Source organism: Emydura macquarii, unplaced genomic scaffold, assembly GCF_026122565.2.
Source record: "Emydura macquarii macquarii isolate MOO-44397 ecotype Brisbane River unplaced genomic scaffold, CSIRO-AGI_Emac_v2 contig_2636, whole genome shotgun sequence".
Lineage (NCBI taxonomy): Eukaryota > Metazoa > Chordata > Testudines > Chelidae > Emydura > Emydura macquarii.
In genome coordinates this window covers 35,299,091-35,317,351 of record NW_027132773.1, presented here as the reverse complement: position 1 = coordinate 35,317,351, position 18,261 = coordinate 35,299,091, and the positions used below count along the sequence as shown (strand labels likewise).

Genomic DNA, 18,261 nt, shown 5'->3' with positions numbered 1-18,261 from the left:
AAATGTCATCTCATTACTTTTGTCATTACTGTGTCAACCCCTGGTGCCTGCATTTAATTCCAAATTCTGCTGCTTGGTCTTCACAATCGCTGTTTCATTCCTTGCTCTAGCTAAACACATTTCTTTAATTGGTTTAACTTTAGAGTTCTTTAGCTAAATATAAACTGACTTTATTAACTTCAATCCAGTTGGGTTTTTTTAAAGAGTTAAAAATAATTTGAGATGCTACACTTAATTTAGAGTGATCAGCTAGCAAGTGTGAAAGATTGGGACAGGGGATGAGGATTAATAGGCACCTATATAAGAAAAAGCCCCAAATATTGGGACTGTCCCTATAAAATTGGGACATCTGGTCACCCTAATTTAATTCTAAGTTCCCCCCTGCCATTTTGTTTCACAATCACATTTTCCTATCTTTTTTTTTTTTTTAATGATCTTTTTCTACTCTTTTGCTATGTGTAAAAGATCCACAGAAACAGGAGAAAATGACTGAGCCTACAAGGGAAACTGACTATATCCAAAGAGCTGTTCAGTGCACACAGTAAACAAATGGAAAATTGAGAAGTAAATTTTTCTCTGATCTTCCGGTTTATAGTAATAATGGGTGTTATTTGCAACAAAGGTTAAAAATATCAGAGAGATATGATTGTGTCTCTTTTAATTGGGGAAATTGACATACTTCAAGTATGGATAGGGATCTTAAACATTTCAAGGTATTATTAATCCTCAGTGCATTCTCTTAATTTGCTTAATAGTGATATTGTCTCTTTGAATACTAATGCCTTCCTCCTACCCCCATATTTTCTTAACAAAGTTAAATGGTGATCATTAAAATCTTTTCAAATGACTTTGCACTTATTTTTTCTGTATCCACAGTATATCCTAGATATAGAAAATTAAGATTAAGATTTTGTCACAGTTATTTTTAGTAAGTCAAGGACAGGTCATGGGAAATAAACAAGAATTCACGGAATCCCAATCTCTGCCGCCAGGGTAGCAGGGGAGGGGGCTGACAGCCTGCTGATCCCCACCAGCATGGAGGCAGAGGAGGAAGGGGGAAGGGTGGTGCTGGCTGACAGCCCAAGCCCTGAAGTCGCAGAGGTCATGAAAAATCATGGAATCCATGTCCTTCATGAGAATCTATGAATCTCTGTGACAGACTTGTAGCCCTATAGATAATTATCTATGTACAATCCAAAATTCTAAGAATTTTAATGTTATCCTCGGTACCTAGAAAGGAACAGTATGCTGACTTTCACTAATACAGTCACATTTTAGAACTGTGCTCAAATGTCTGTACACTACAAATACTGTGGAATGTTCTAATGTACGTAATACACAGGTTCCCCTAATAGTACAGAATCCATTTACAGAGTCCATGTGATCTGGTGCGAGCAGTTGGATGGTACAATAACATTTGCTTCACGTTGAAGCATGATATGTCCTCCATTCCTCCAGAATACAAATATGGGCAAGAACATTTCATTTGTGTTGCCGTAAACCCTTATCCTGCAATTTATTGTGCAAGAGTGGGCTCTTGTGCCCAAATGGATCCCCACTGAAGTCAATAAATTGCAGGTTCATGGTCTTAAAGTGATTAACTTTGTTTTGGTTTTAAATGGACTGTAATGGAACGTGTGTATTTTCTAGTCCATTCTCAACTTACTGCAGGGAGAATGCATTTGAAGTAGAGGTTACTTATGCTGTTGTGTAGTAGTCTACAGATGGGTGTGAGACTATCTTGTATTATCTATATGGTGTATAGGATGCTTGCTTTGTCCTTTTTACTGCCCTATGGTCATTTAGTTAGGGAGCTAGAGAGCCAGAGAACTACAGGGTCTTGTTTGTGTCCAATGGATGGAATAAAGAAACCCCTTTATATTATTATCATTGAGATTTATCTCACTTCTGCCACAAGGGATACCACAGGCATACCTAAATCTGCTTAGTAATAATCAATACAGGCAAGCGTTAAGAGTCTTTTGGGGGACAACAATGGAGATGACAAAATGTTCTCTTTTGCCCAGATGAAATGGCTATTTGGGATTTACTCAGTCATGTTGAATAATAAAATATGACAAATTATGTTTTAGAGGAGCCATAAAATCATATTAACCAAGAAGGTCTCTGTAGATATATTTCTTTTATATTCTCTGATACAAGTATTGTACCAGTTTGACACATTTAAAAATCATGAAAATATGTATCAGAGTCTGTAAAAATGTTTCCTAGTATTCATGGTACTTGATTGCTTTCCTGTTTTTCAGTCCAGTACAGAGTCTGATAGTTGGTGCTAAGCCACAGATGTATGGCATTACTTAAACTTAGGGAGGGTTAAGATGGTGATTTTAGGAACTGAAAAGATGCAACAAAATAACAACGGTAGAAATCTAGGTTGCAAGGTACATTTTAGAATTTGAATTGGAGAGAGTTATAAATGCTAAAGAGGAAAGCAATCAGATAATACGATCTCCAGAGAGAGTGACTGCATAATAATTTGGAAATGAGGCAGCATGATAAGAGGGAAACACAATAAAGATGCATGTGAGGAATGCACTGATAGAGTGGGAGGAAGTTGGACAAGATCAGATTGAACTAATATGTCTGACTTTTGGCCTAGTTACCCATGACTCACTGAGGTGGAAATCCAGAGGATTAATTTAGTTGTTCAGGTGCATTAAATCTTTTTGAATGGTAACTTCTACATCAGTTTAATGGATGTTAGCCTAATCTGAAGTTCTGTTAATTAAATGGAGCGCATAGAATGTTTATTTTCTCCTCTTTCAGTGAGTAGCATGCAGATGGACCATGCTGCCATTGTGATTCAAAAGTCTAATCTAAATATGGATGATCTGTAATTTTACGGTGGTTGAAGTAGTTTTGATAAATGGACAATTTTCACCATTTACAGAAAGAAAGACTTGAACCTTTAATGGAGAGAATAGAGTTTATAAACTGCCTAGCAGTTTTGCAGTACCTTCTGATATGGAAACAAACAAGGAGCTGAAGCATTGATCCACTACTCAGTGAAACACCAAAAGGAAAATTATATTTTTGTAGGGGAATTTAGAGGCTGCTGCAAATCTGTTAGATAAACTAATGCTGTAATCTCTGAACTGAGGCTCGGTCAGAATAACGAAAAGATAGTTTTACAGTTTTTGTGTTCAGGTTTGTTACACATACTAATGTTAAAAGGAAATGTGAAGTTAGATGTCATTGCAGTGACTTTCTTTTTTGTATCTTCATTAAGTTGAGCTACTGGAGGTTCAGAATCAGAGAAGCTTTGTCCAATAAAGGCAGATTTAGCACCTTCCATTTAAAAGCAAACCTTTGCTAAGTTACCACAAAATAGCTGAGCTATTGTTGTTATTGTTATTTATGTGTATTATGGTAGTGCCTAATGTTCCCAATCAAGATGGGGGCCCAGTTGTACATAACAATATGAAATAAGAGATAAGACAGACACAGGGGCCGAGAGAGGTTAACTAAGATTTGACTAAGGTCAAAAGAGGTCAGCAGCAGAGCAGGAATAAGAATTTAGGTCTCCTAATCACCAGTCTAATGCCTTATCCGCTGTACTACAATCTTGTATCAGTGGACACTGCGATATCTCAGATACCAGTAGGACATGCATGATATGTAGGTACAAAGATGAACCCTTTTATCGCAACACAACACTTGAGTTGGACTTTGGGGTCACATGACCAAAGGCCTGCTGCATTGCCATTGCCCTGCAGCCCTTTGCTCACACAAATACAGCCCAGGAGCAACTTCCTTCTGCTAGCTCTGTGGTCACTTACCCCCATGTTCAGCTCCCTTCCCAGGCTCCACTCTGCTCCGCAGTCAGCGCACACAACTGCAGCTTCTACCCTCTTTGGCTCCTTCGTAACTACATCAGCATCTCTCTCTCTCTCTCTCTCTCTCTCTCTCCAGTTTTCATTCCCAGTGCTTCCACCCTTGTGCACACAGCCCCTTGCTTCCCCCTGCTCTCATTAGTTGACTGCTCCTTTTGCTCAGGAACTCCATCAGCAGCTTCACAGCTCATGCTTGTTTTCTTCATTCTCCTTCCTCCCTTTGCACTTGTGCACTTTCAAACATACAGGGATGAAGGGGTTAATGTGCTAAGACCACAAATAAATGACTAAAGAGGAAGGCATACACACCTGTGGTGCTAGATACAAAGTTTACTAAGTACAGCACCATTTAAACCGTTTCATCTTAATGTGGAAAACAAAGACATTGTTTTACTTGAAACTCTCCACTAGACTCTGGTGCAGGTGTGGTACCACCAGAACTCGTGGTCAGCAGAAGCTCATAGCTTAGAAGTACTGTAAGTTACTGGCCTCCCCTGCCTTCTCTGATACTCCCTAAGTGGAGAATGACAAGCCAAGGGCAACAGTTTTCTTTTTCTGGAGTTCTATAGCCACCGTTACTTTGTAATGCAGTTTGCTGTAATGTACTTGTTCAGGTTAGCAATATTTAATGGCTGCCTGATCTTCCCCCACAAAAAATGACATGCTAATATAATAAAATGCTTCGTGTCTTGTATTTTTCCATATAAAAGCATATATTGAAAGTTCACTGGAGATAATTAGGGAGACCTATTAGATATCCTCATTTATATGTGTAGCTGACAGTTGGGAAAAATAGGGAAACATGAAATATATTAGAAACTTTTTAATGAATGTTTTTATGTCGCTTGTTTGGCTCTTGCTTGCTAGGTAAAAGGAGAGTGTAACAAACAGTCAAGGTCAGACACCCTGAGAAGAGAACAGAACGTTTAAACCCCCAAAATGAACAGTTAAACCACTGATTGAATTCTGTATTGTTGCATATTGAGAGGTCTTTTATGAAAGCTTGTAATGCTCCAAACTTTATGGTCATTATGATATATGTATACAGACTGTGGTTATGCATCTGTGTGTGTACAAATATAGAATACAGTGCTCATAATCTGTGTTGCAGTTTTAGCTACATCTTACAGTGGGGAGGAGCACCTCCCAAGACAAGTGTTTACATGAAACTGGCTCAAATAACCATCAGTAGTTCAGCCCAGGAAAAGACAATGATGGGCCATTAGAGTTAATGGGAAGACATTCAAGCAATCAGGTTAAGGGGGAATTTCCCCCATTCTGAATGACTATGAGTCACCATGCCAGGAGTGGGAGGGATGAGTGGAGATAGAAAGGAAAAGGAAAAACACTTTTTAAAAAAAGGCTTTATTCTTAGATTTTTGTCCAGAAAGTGAGGGACAGCCTCTAGGGGATAGCTGTCCATGAATGCTGGATCCCTCCTATAGCTAGGGGGGCATGCTGGAAAACTGTTCAAAGGCAATAAGTAACTTGCATTTGAAAAGGGATTTTATCTAATATAGAAGCCTGAGGTTGTGCCTTAATGCTTATTTTCTGTGTAACTTGTATGCTTGTTTTCCCTTACTATTTCATCTTTGAATCTGTCTTTTTTCTATTAAATAAACTTTTTGTTTACTTTTATGCCAAGCATGTCTCTGTTTTGCAATCCATGTGGAGTGTGTGTGCGCCAAAGAGAACTGATAACTGGGGCCTGGTTTCACATCTTCAGGGAACAATCTGAATGTCTGGTAGCTAAGAAATTGGGGTAGCGGGATTTGGGGATACTCGGGACTGGAGGGCTGTTGATGTTACCCTGACAGGAGTAACTAGGCTGGTGGAAGTCAGGGTAAGACCTTATGTTTGTGGGCTGCTACTGGTGTCAGGGATCTGAGCTATAGCTGCACTGCCCCCAAAGTTACAGCGCAGGTGGTGATGGAACTCTAGCCAGCCTGGGTGGTCCCCATAATGTCCCAAAGAGGCAGGTATGTTTACAGGCTGCAAATCCTGGTTCACACTCATGGGTGGGGTGATCTTTCCTTGTTCATGCTCTGGGGTCTCTTTCCTTCCACACCTTGACAAATAACCAGATATTCTCTTTTCTATATTTGCTTTAACTGAAATGTACACATCACATTCCAGGTAACCATCCTCTACCCAGAAAATGTTCTCCTAAATGCCCAAACTCAAAAACTGCCACGTATTACCCAGATACCAATGCTATAACCTAGGCACTTCTTTGTCTGACCTTATGATCACCCAACAATACTTAAACACCTTCTCTTTGCCCATGAACCTTGCATTTGTTCACTTACACTATTGCACGTTAATATCCCATTTCTTATTCTTCATGTTTTGTCTTGTGCTTTGCAGCAGAAGTTGTTGAGTGGTGCTGCCAGGATGTAGGAGTATTTGGACAATATGTCAATGGGACTTTCTATAAGCCCAGATGTGTTTTGGAGATAGTAAAGAAATCAGTTCATTGGCTGGGACAAGTCTCAGTGCAGACCAGGCGTGGGTGGATACACTCATGGAGCCCTTCTTCTGGAAGTCGTCAGGCCCATTAAGATATGAAATGTTTAGGTCTTTTGAGTCCCTTCATTGGCTGTCCTACCCCATCACTTCAATGCAAGCATCTGGGTCAGTATCAGTAGGATTTGGGAAAGAGTTTATTTCTTTTCTTTTTTTTTTTTTTTAAAGGAAAAAAAAAAAGAAAAGAAAATCATTTGGGGGCCTAGAAAAAGATGAGAAAGAGACCTGCCTTGATAGTAATTTTTTATTAGGAAATAAGAATTTAAGCCTCATTATAATGGAGGCTGGGATTACATATTTATATTTCCTTTCATTTTCAAAAGTTTGGGTTTTTTAGATATTTTACTATTAGTTCTTTTTTCTTCAATATTTAATAATTCATGTTTGTTTCCAATACTCTATTCGCAATATCAGATTGTCTCAGGCTGAGTCACCTCAGTTAGTTGGGCTACCCTTAAAAAATTGAGTTTCCCCTCCACCCACTTGTCCAGGCAGGGCCACTTTTACTGTTTTTTAAAATGCTGAGGAAGGTGCTTTTGGGTTAAAGCCAGCTATACATTCTTTTTTTTTACTGATTCTGCAAATTATGTCTTCTCACCAAAAAGCTAACATCATTACATACAGAATTTATAAGAATGACCTTGGTCTGCAGGATAGATTGGAGTGGCGCATCATAGAGGATACAGGCAAGCAAAATTGGGAAACTGAGGATCTGACAGCTGATGTCATTTTTTCGATTGAAAGATACAGAACCTGAAACATTAGGTTTTTTTGTCTGCTTTGTAAATGGACTAAGCAAGAAAATCTAATGCATTACAGATTGTCTGAGGACCTGGTTGTAAATGAGGATTTTCCTTTCCTTTCAACAGGATGTCATTTTAAACAATGTCAGCTCTAGAGGAAAGAGATGAAATGTATTGTTTCATTAGAAGCTGAAACCTGCCTTGCTATATATTTGTGTGTGGATAGCAAGTACTTCATTATATGAGGATTACTTTCAAATAATGTGTATATTTAACTCCTTGTGTTTACAGAATTAGTGATGTGCATTTGACTTTGTAGACTGTGATGTGTTAAAGGCCAGCTTTCTTTAAGTTCAGGAGGCACAACTTCAGAAATCATGTTTTATTTAAGATACTTTAATATGCATATGATTGCATAACTTTACATAATCATATAGATTTGTGATTGTCTTTCTGTATTCATCTGCTTTCAACGATATTACATGTGTTTCAAAGACTGTCCTTTGCAATTTGCTTTAAAAGACAACATCCTATACATTGATTTTGATGTCCTTTATAATATTGGGGGCAAGTTCAGTGTTGTCTGTAATACATAGTGTCTCGACTTGACCTTTCTGGGCCTAATGGTTTTTCCCCCTTCTCAGGAGAAATGTAAAATGGGCTGTCACTTATTGCTTGTTACATTTAATAAGCAGCTAGAGCTATGCACATTGATGATAGAAAGAGAAATAGTGAAGTATGGACTCAAGTGCTAAATTCAGTCAATTGTTATTTCTTATAGCTTGACCCTAACAGATACTTTTTCAGCTGGGATTTTTATCCCTTTATGTTACCATACCATAATAGAGCTGGGTCAAATCCAGAACTTTTATACTAATCAGGCTTCCACACACCAATGCCTGAACTTTAGCGGCTTCTGGTTTGGTTTTGCAAAATGCAAACTGCCCCAGTTTGCTCACCACAGAAACAAGACGCAATAGAAACCTTTTATCCAAACTATCTACCCCACCTCTGAAACTTTTGTGGTTCAGATAAGTGCTTAAAATCTAGTTGAGATAGATGCAATAAATGAGTGCAACAAATATCTGGAAGGAACATAGAGAATGAAGGAAACAATAATGTGAATGTGTTTGCATAGAGGCCATGCATGTGGACGCCTACAGGGTTTCAAGTTGATTATTTTTATTTTTAAATAAATAATAAAACAAAAAAAAAATATCAGAAATCTGTACCTCACTGTTAACAGCTGGCAATTTCCTGTAGACATGATAGTAGAATTGAATCTTAAGGCGGGACTTGAAGGAGAAGAGAGTAGAGGCTTTTTGTGCTACTTCATGGGGTGAAATTCTGGTCCCATTGAAGTCAATGTGAATTTTATCATAGACTTCAATAGGCCAGGATTTCACCTATGGAGTCCATTTCCTATGCATAGTAGAAAATGTGAAGATGGTTGTAGGAGACTAGAGAAATGAACAAAGAAGGCAAAGCATCACTGTATGAGCAGGCAGCAGTAAGAGTAATGCAATAAGTCGCAAGAGTGGGTAAGTAAGGAGAGGCTAAGTTGTGAAGGGCTGTAAAGATGAGGACCGAGATGCTTGTATTGAAGTGATGGGGAAGGGCAGCCAAAGAAAGGATTCAAAGGGCCTAAATGTTTCATATCTTAATTTCATGTGAACATGAAATGCTATAATTTCATTTATAAAAGAAAATCTATACCACTGCAAGGTGCATTTGCACTGAATGCTTAGCCGTAGGTTGTTTGCTGCAAATAAGAACTGTATGCTGTCCGAAAAATAAAATAACAGAACCATCAAATTTCAGAGGATGGAGTCTGGGGCATTAAAGAAATGAATTGGCATTTAATGCAAACTACATTGAGACCAGAAATAAAAGGTGAGCTTTGACATTTTGTTGGGCAGTTGCTGCATCAAAACCTGAGGAGCTGTTATGTATTTGAAGGCGTTTCTGAATGACTGAATAATCGATTCTTCAGTCAGTGCAGCTTAACAAAACAAGATGAAGATGGTTGTGTAAAACAAACCAACCGTGCATATTTTGTTGAAGTGTGAAATACAGCTCGCCAAAAGGGTAAGAACTGGCATGCAGGCAAAAATGTCCATTTGCTGCTTATTTTTTAATTGTGCCCATTTTAATTGACACCTCAAATTGCTGTGTTTCCTCAGCAAATGTTGGTTTTTCTGAAAGAGAAATAATACTATTGTTCCTGCTCTCAAGGTTCTACAGTGTGATAAGGGGTTTTTATTTTTTCTGAAAGAAGATTGCTTTTTTAAATACAAACAGCTATTAAAAAGATAGAGAGAGAACAGGAATCAGGAACCAAAGCCCATCACTTTACACAAATAAACAAACAGTGTTAGTTGGCACTTTAGTTGGTGTGCAATAGCAGCATCTGAGCCTTCACACAGCAAACCAGATACTTCAGAAGCAAACCAAATAAATTAACCGAGCAGGATAAAACTAGCAGAAAATTGGTGGCAGGCTAGCAGCATGGCCGTGACCTGATTAATGAGCTGTTAGTAAATGCTATGTGATTAATGATGAATCCCAATCCTGAGTCCTATCCTAAATTATATTTACTAAATGAATGGTTAGTGTCAATATTGCTCATGTCAGCTGTTAATGGTAATAGTATCAGAGTTTGTTCCTGGTGCTGAACTCTTAAGGAGTTTAAAGGAAGAGGAGCCATTACTGCTGCTCTCAAAAGACATCCGCCCTGATTCTGTTGTTGCTGTATCTGCATTCATTTAGACAGCCATTCTTGCTCTTTTAAAATAGTGAAACTTAACATTTTGTATTTTCATCTGGGTGGGGGTGTGTGTGTAGAGGCTTCCTAGTCCCACCCAGACCCTACTCCAAGTTATTTCTAATGTCCTTGCCCCTAGTTCATAGCACACAAGGGGTTCTCAAAGCAAATACAAAAAGGCAAAAGAAAAGTCCTTTCCTTAATCTTTCACTTATGGGAGAGGGGAATCCAAGTCAAAGTAAAGAAAGGGGGAAGGGTGGCCTGTCTTTCAAGCACTCCCCCCACCACCCAGTCCATACTCCCCAGGAGCTGCAATCCAGAGCCAGGACCAGGAGCGAGGCCACACTCAGGAGCTGGGGCCAGAGCTGCGGCTGGGAGCCGGGGCCGGGGCTGGATGGCACTTCCTCCCCACCCACCATGGGGACTGGCCCAGGCCTCACCACACCTCCTTGAATGTTCCCCCTTAGGGGGGCAGGCCCCACAGTTTGGGAACCTCTATATTAGGGTCTACCACCTGCCCCTCTTCTTGGGGCATCTTGCTTTGGAGCTGCTCTGCCATTTCAGGGCAGTGAGGCCTGCATATCTCTCTCCCTCTTGGCTGACATGTCTGTGGTGTAGCAACCCTTCTCCTCTTCACCACAGCTTCCTGTGGCAGGTTTTCCCTTTTTAAGCTCCTCCACCTCCAGGCAGAACAAGCCTTACAGGTGCGCCTCATTAGTGCTGAACAAGCCCAGAAGAGCTTGTTAGTCTCCTCTCCACCAGACTGAGGGCATGTCCCTTCAAATCATCCCTTTTTCTTGCTCTTGTTTATCTGTCTTCCTTCCGATATTTAAATATTGCAAAAGAGCTAACCTTCTAACACTCGGTGCTCTCCCATAACAAAAATTAGAACTGGAATTACAGCCAGCAAATACAATTTAAACGCATGCTCCAGAATCGATTATTAGCTTTTCTTTGTCAATGTTCAATAAAAATTTTACCTGAAGTGTTTGAGACATTTAAAATAAATTAGATTAGATAGGGCAAAGCTTATGTGAGATTTGGGTAATGGGGAGTTTTGGATAAATGGAGCTCTGGTGTATTTCTCCTGAGTTTTTCATTGACTTTTCCTCTTTTGACGTCAGCACAAGTCTGCTCCCTTTTCCAATGAGCAAAAATGCTGTTTATCATAAGGGTAAGATTCAGGGCAAGACCCAGTGACCCTACAAGCTAACGTAATGATTGCTGTTCTTCTTTTCTCCCTTGTGAATTGTGATCCATTGTTTCCCCTGCCAGTGAGCAAGCAGCTGGAGTTTTTGTTTTGTGGTTTTTGCTGCAGAAAAACTTCTTGCCTTGAAATGGCACTGAATATATTATGTATGGCTCTAGTTAAAGCACTTTTAAAGGTTATGAAATCTCTCAGCAGCTTGTTCTCTCCTTGAGGATAAAGACCATTCTCCACTTCACTTTAGCTAAAATATGTTTAACTTTTTAACAGTGAGGGTGATTGACTATTGGAACAAACTACCAAAGGAAGTGGTGGATTCTCCATCTCTTGGAAGACTTCAAATGAAGACTTGGATGCCTTTCTGGAAGCTATGCATTAGTCAAACACAAGCTATTGGGCTCAATATAGGGGTAACTGGGTGAAAATCTATGGCCTGTTTATACTGGAGGTCAGACTAGATGATCTAATTGTCCCTTCTGGCAAACTGTATGAAGGAATCTGTGATCAAAGCAAAGGTCAAATCAGCGGTAGTACTTATATTTGACTCTTATTCATTTTACAGGTACTACAGTGCAACTATTTTGCAGATGTCGGGGGTTCAAGATGACAGTCTTGCAATCTGGCTGGCAGCAGTGACAGCATTTACAAACTTCCTTTTCACACTAGTGGGAGTCTGGCTAGTTGAAAAAGTGGGTCGCCGGAAACTTACGCTTGGTAGCCTAACAGGTGAGAAATTACTTGGGGAATACTGATAGATTCATAATGAAAGTGAATAAAATGAAAGGTTCTGAATGCTACTTTGATCAACACATTCTTCTAAAGAAAAGTAAAATAAACTACTGACTCGTTATTTTGCCTCCACACATATACATATATATAAATAAAATGTGTGTGTTTAAATACATTAAACTGAAGTACACAGGGCCATTTAAGAATGAAAACAAGGGGAAGCTAGGAGCTAAGAATAAAAAGCAATATTTACATTTATCATAAGGCGTATATTTATTTAGCTTCAATTTCTGCTTCAGGGCACAGTTGACAATAATATGTATACCCTTTAAAGACTTTAATTTAGGAACAATCAAATGTGTCTAACTTCACAGTTGGTTAGTTTTTAAATATATAAAATGGCATATGTAATTTTTAGATACTAAAGTGAATTTGGAACATTTTGTCAGAAACTACTATGGAAAGCAAAAAAATAGATAGTTGCTGGGTCCTTTTAAAAAGAAAAGAACACTGTTCTTTTCATTGCCACTCCAAATATGAAATAGTAAACACATCATAGTTAATGGTTTAACATAAAGTGGCCAATCCAACATGGTCACATGAGACACTGAAGTGTAAAATTCTGAATGCCATATGAATTTTAGCCATTAGATAAACATTATTGTATAATGGCATTAACATCACACTTTAACTCAGTCAAAACAATCACTTTTAGGAAGATGATATAGGCAGAGCTAGTAGCACTGCCTACACTTAATGTAGCCCAACAGTTCTCATTATAAGACCCTGTTTTCATTTGCTTATATCTTTACCAGACTTTAACTGGCCTGACATTTTCCATGCCAAGTGTCTGCCTCAGGTTGAAGGGTTTTGTTTTGTTTTGGAAATTTTCAACTAAAACAGTTCTGCCATTTCAGAGAACAAGATTAGAGAAACATACTGTGTTTTGCCCATTTAAAACAAAAATTATAACTGTGTAGTTGAAAAGTTCTACTTCCTCCATACTTTGGTGCAGGAACTTGAAATTTGACAATGGTGGTCTTTGTATCAGGGATCTAAACATCTTAAGATTAAAAATAACCAATTAGTTCATTTAATAACTTATTTGCCAGAGTGGAACACCAATACATTTGGACAGAAGGGTTGAATCTGGACAGAGATAATTTCGATAAAAGAGCTATCACCATTAATCATCTACCCAAATGAGCTTAGAGCCAGAATGTTACATTAAGGGTATGTCTTCGCTGCCGGCTCCGTGGTGAGCGATTCAGCGTGATCAATTGAACGGGTAGTGGAGACCCGCTCAATCAATTCCAGATGGGCTCTCTGGTCTATGCTGGCAATCCACCTCCCTGAAAGGAGAAAGGCTGCGTTGACAGGAGGGTGTCTCCAGTTGACGCAGCACCATGAAGACACTGCGATATAGCAATGTAAGTATGTTGACAGGAGTGTAGACTAGGCTTAAGTTATTTGCCTCAATAGTATCTAATAACTTAGCTGCTCCCCTAGCAGGCAGTTTAAGGACATTGCAGGAGACAATATAGCATGAGATAGCAAGATACATTCCTTGCATTCTTGTAATCTTTAGTATTGTGTAAAAACCTGTATGAGTATAATTCAATACAGCCACAATGAGAAAGTATTTCCTGAATTTTAGCTCAAGCAAATAAGTTTAAGCTTAAAATTGTAAATGCATGGAATGGGTCTCCATGCTAGCAACAGTCTGTTGCAATCACTAATTAATGTTGAATTACTTACTCATGTCTCTGCAACCTGCATCTTTTATTTTTCCAAATTTCTTCTGATTGTGCTCCCTAGTCATGCAATTGATTTATCAAATCCATCTTTATTGCTCTGATAGTTTTCATGCTGTTGACCTTTGTTTAGATTTCCTAGTGGTTTAAAGCACACATCAAAGTAATATGAACTTCGGTGAATCCAGACCAGGCCACATGTTTAGTTTGTAAATTGCTTATTGTATATCACTCTTACACCGATATATAACTTTGTGTGAATTTGTCTAACTCTGCCATCTAATGCTATTTACTCAGTTGATAGTCGTTCTCTTTCTGTGTGGTATATCAAATGCTATAGTGGGGCATGAACAAAAGCAGAATTGTATTACTTTCTTATTGCTCTCCAAATCTTAAAACCTATTTCTTGCAGTGATGCAATACTAACCTTGTACTCTCTGCTGGGCATAGTGTATCTTTCACTGTCTCAGTGCCAGAATTACAAACTGACAAGTTTTCCTTTTGGGTCTTGACCATCAGGCTTTAGTCACTGCCTCTGGAATTTTTGGGCCTTTTGTGACCTTGCCTTCTGACTAATATATTCAAAGATCATAGATCTGAAAATGTTCACACAAATATCTCTTGCAGAGCAATTTAGTAAAAGAACAGATGGCTAATGTAGTAAAGCTAAGAAGAATACTGTAAGGAGCATGTGTGTTTATGATACTTAGCTGCAGAACAGAATTAGTACATAAAGATGTCCTTTTCTAGGTTCCTTCTCTGAACTGAATTGCCTTCTTTCAGTCATTTAATCAGTGTTGTGTCACTTTTAGTCATCTTTATCCTGTGGCCTTTGAAAAAGGAAAAATGCAATATTAACTCCTCTCCAGCTTAAACTGAAATCACATGCTATTTAGAGCTTTTCATGGGGTGCTTAGCTTTTAGGGTTTGGGGTGGGAGGGGCAGCGTTTTATTTTTAAGTCACATATTCTGTGATGATTTCATTCTTGCATATCTTTTATTATTGTATTTTAATTGTCTGTGCAGCATACAGAGCATCTCATCAGGAGGGATGCTTAATAAATAAACATCAGATCCTATGTTGATCTTTAGATCCTCTAGTGGACAGAATTCTAAATAATGTGTTTTGTTATGTTGATAAGTGTTCATTTTTCACTCTGCTACTTGGAACTGCCTTTCAAGGGAATTGGGAAATCTTGAACTCTAAACCTGGTTAAAACAGGTGCTGCCTCTGTGGGTAACCTCTCTGCTGCCAACTCTCAATATGTAAAATGAGGATAATACTCACTGACTGCATAGATACATAAAAGCCAAGTGTATGAAAAATCTGAAAAGTGTGCCTTTGCATACGTACAAATGTATGAAGTTATGAAAAGCACTGTATAAGTCATAAGTATTTTACATACGTGTAACAGTTATGCACATTAAGTACTGTCTTGCTGTAGTGCCTTGACATTTATCGGACTAGCTATGATCTGTAGAATCATTGTTAATGGTTGAATAAAAAAAAGTAGATTTACTCTAAATTCATTTTCATAAACTGTGATACAGACTTTTTCCATTCTCTGCCAATGTTCTATAAAGGAATATTTACAATTTGAAGCTTGGCATCTTCCCGAGTTTCAAAGAGCTGGCAACATTTAAAAAATATCCTACCATGCTGATAGATCACTGAAAAGTTACGTAAATTACCATATGCTTCTTTCTGCCAAAACAAAGGGAGAAGACTGCCAGAATTTTTAAATGGTTGGCTACTGACTCCACTTATTTTCAAGCTCCTGCTATATCTTGATGACAGTTGTCTTTCTTTCCTTTATTCTGTATCTTCAAAAGCTGGTCATTAGATGTAAAATGTGCAGAGATTTTGACAGGTGTAAGATCCGTTTTAGTTTTTTTTCTCGGGCTTTGGCAGTCCGAAAACACAGTACTAGTACATATGACAACATTTTAGCTTTATGTAAGAGAGAGGACATGAAATATCTTCAGAATACTTAATTTTTTAACCTCAGTGAATGATATGCTGTATTGTTTCGTGGTGTTAGTCCGAGGAAAGCTTTCCATGGAATGAAATACTATAGAATTGCCTATTTGCCAAATCTGAATATTTTCCTACTCCTTTGGACAAGGGGTTAAGGGGTTCAGGGATTAAGGAAGATGTTTCAGTATTAGGCCAACCTCTCAAAAGATGGACAAAGCATATTTAGAATTAGTATAAATTTGATGATAGTTCCCTGTGTGAAACATGTCTAAAAATGTTTGATGTTCTGACTTATAACACTTGGGAAGTACATTAAATCCAGGATGAAATCCAGCATGCCCAGAGCACCGTCATAGTTGATGTAAATAGTCATAGTAGCAGCACAAAGCCAGATACAGACTAAATTGAAAATCCACATTTTTATTCTGATGATGGCTTCATAATTTCTCCAGAGATTTAGGCTTCCTGATTTGGTTTAAGCTTTTGGAATAAGAAACAGAACTACCAGCATAAATAAACTGACTGTGAGTGCTCAAAAAAACACCCAGTTAATGCACACACATTCATGTTGGCCATATTGCTGGCAAATGCCAGTGCACAGTATTATAATACCAGTATAATAAAACTAGTAATACAATACATCAGACAAACACTGCTACACAGGAAATTATTTATTATTAGTAGTGTTTTTCATATTTTGGAAGTTGGTTTTCTCAACAAACCTATGTTTTCCTTAAAAAACGTAAGAACCATATTATGTGTAGTTCTTTAAAGAATATCTGCCTAAATGTTTAATGTGTAAGCTAGGCACACACAAGTATGCATGAATTTTTAGAAAATGTGAGTTTTGCTCTTCTTCTCAGATACAATTGCATTCTGCCTGCAATACCTTTGTTCCCCATGGGGAAGGAACTGGGTAAAGTATTTTTCACTTATCCTGAACTGTTACGTAGTGTTGCTGTGCACTTCTAAACTTCTACTGCATTCCACTTGTATGGTGTTGAAGTGGTTTGGGAATCTATCCCCATATGTTATAGAAGGACTTATTATCTCTGCATAAATAAATAAGATCAAAGCTAGCTTCACATTATAAATATTTTGTAGGATCCTTGGAATAAAAGGTGTTACGTAATATGCATTACAGTATACTGTATTACACATATAGACATATACAGATATTTTGTGTGTGTGAAATGTATACTTAAATAAAGGAATGCATGAGGGTGTGGTATATTATAAAGATTTTATCAGCATGAGTTTGGGATCGTTTCATTACTCATGAGTGGTAAAGCCATAAGTGAGCTTTACAAACAGTTCCAAATCAGCTTTCAGTAAAACCACTCCATCATGTATTTCTCTCTGTGCCATTTATATTAGAAAAACACTGATGTTGGAATGGTTTGGAGAGGTGTTTTTTAATTATAGGCACTAGTTTTTGTATCCCTCCATCCTGACACCAAGTCTCTTTGTCATCATTAGTCGAACTATACAGGGTTCAGAGGGAGATATAAAACCCTCTAAAATTAGCTTAAATTGGTTTTCTGTACCAAAAGATGCTACATTTTAAAGTTCTAATATCTGTGGTCTTTCCAGGACTAAAAAATGAGCGCTGAGTCCTACTGGGAAGTTGAAAATCATGATCTTCCCTTTGCAAATCATGATCTTCCCTTTCCAACAGCATAAAGCTCTGTATGGCTGCAAGATATCAGGTTTTGAAGTCACACTATTTTTATGTAGAGAAAAGCTTTATCTGGTGTAGGATTGATTCTTGTGCATCCTGAGCCTTGAACAGGTGAAATATGGGGGAGGAAGAGAACCATTTTGCTGGTGGATTGATATTAAAAATGTATTTAAAGTTGCTTAGACTTTTAGAATGAGTCTTGGAAAGATGGATTATTGGGCAAAGGGCAGGAGTGCTGGTCAAAAGTGCTGGTCAAAATATCTTCATTTAGCAAATGACTCTGACATGTATAATATTTCTTTGTAACTTATCACATGACTATCAACTTCATATATATGGTATGTAGAAAGATATGTATATAAACACAAACATAATATAAAGTATGATATGTCATTATATAGTGATTATGCTTACTAGAAATAAATAACACAAGGTATAAAATAGATAATACAAGATATAGTACCCGGTACGGTATTTTTCCCCAATAGCAAAGTAACCTATGTTAGTTGTTAGGGCAAAGGTGAAGGCTAAGCAATATGTTATCAGTTTATATGGTCCAATGTTTTGTGCTAGGAATGAAATATTTTTAATATATTGCATGTATCATTTTTTGCTTATATCATCCCCTTTTGGTGTTCTATATTGTGACAATATCGTCACAGAGACTCCTGGGGGCAAGTGGATTGGTAGAAGGGGTTTGATTCATAACAGCATGTTTATATTTTTTGGTAGCATTACTACAAACTGAGCTCTGTGGGGAAAAAAACATATTGATTTTCTTGTTTCTAATAAGTACGGATTTTGTGCTGCAGAAGTGTGTGGCTGTTATCCTTCTTCCAGTTGGGTCTGGATGTCTGGGAGCTAGGGATGTAGTTATTTACAAGCCACTGCTTAAATCTGCTTTTTGAACATTATTTGTGTCACTGAAGGGAATACAAGTTAATTCATACAGTATTCAACTCTGTGTTTTAAAAAAACCCTCGAACAACTGAATAATTTAGTATTTGGATAATAAATCAGGTGCT

The 18,261-nt window shown here is 37.9% G+C and overlaps 1 protein-coding gene across 1 annotated transcript in view; it reads left to right on the top strand.

The window, feature by feature from the left end:
- Positions 1 to 18,261, top strand: part of SLC2A13 (solute carrier family 2 member 13) — a 283,132-nt gene that overhangs the window by 181,839 nt on the left and 83,032 nt on the right. The window contains exon 5 of the mRNA XM_067564428.1: positions 11,657 to 11,820. Within this exon, the coding sequence (XP_067420529.1) occupies positions 11,657 to 11,820 (164 nt within the window). The remainder of the gene's footprint in view (positions 1 to 11,656; positions 11,821 to 18,261) is intronic.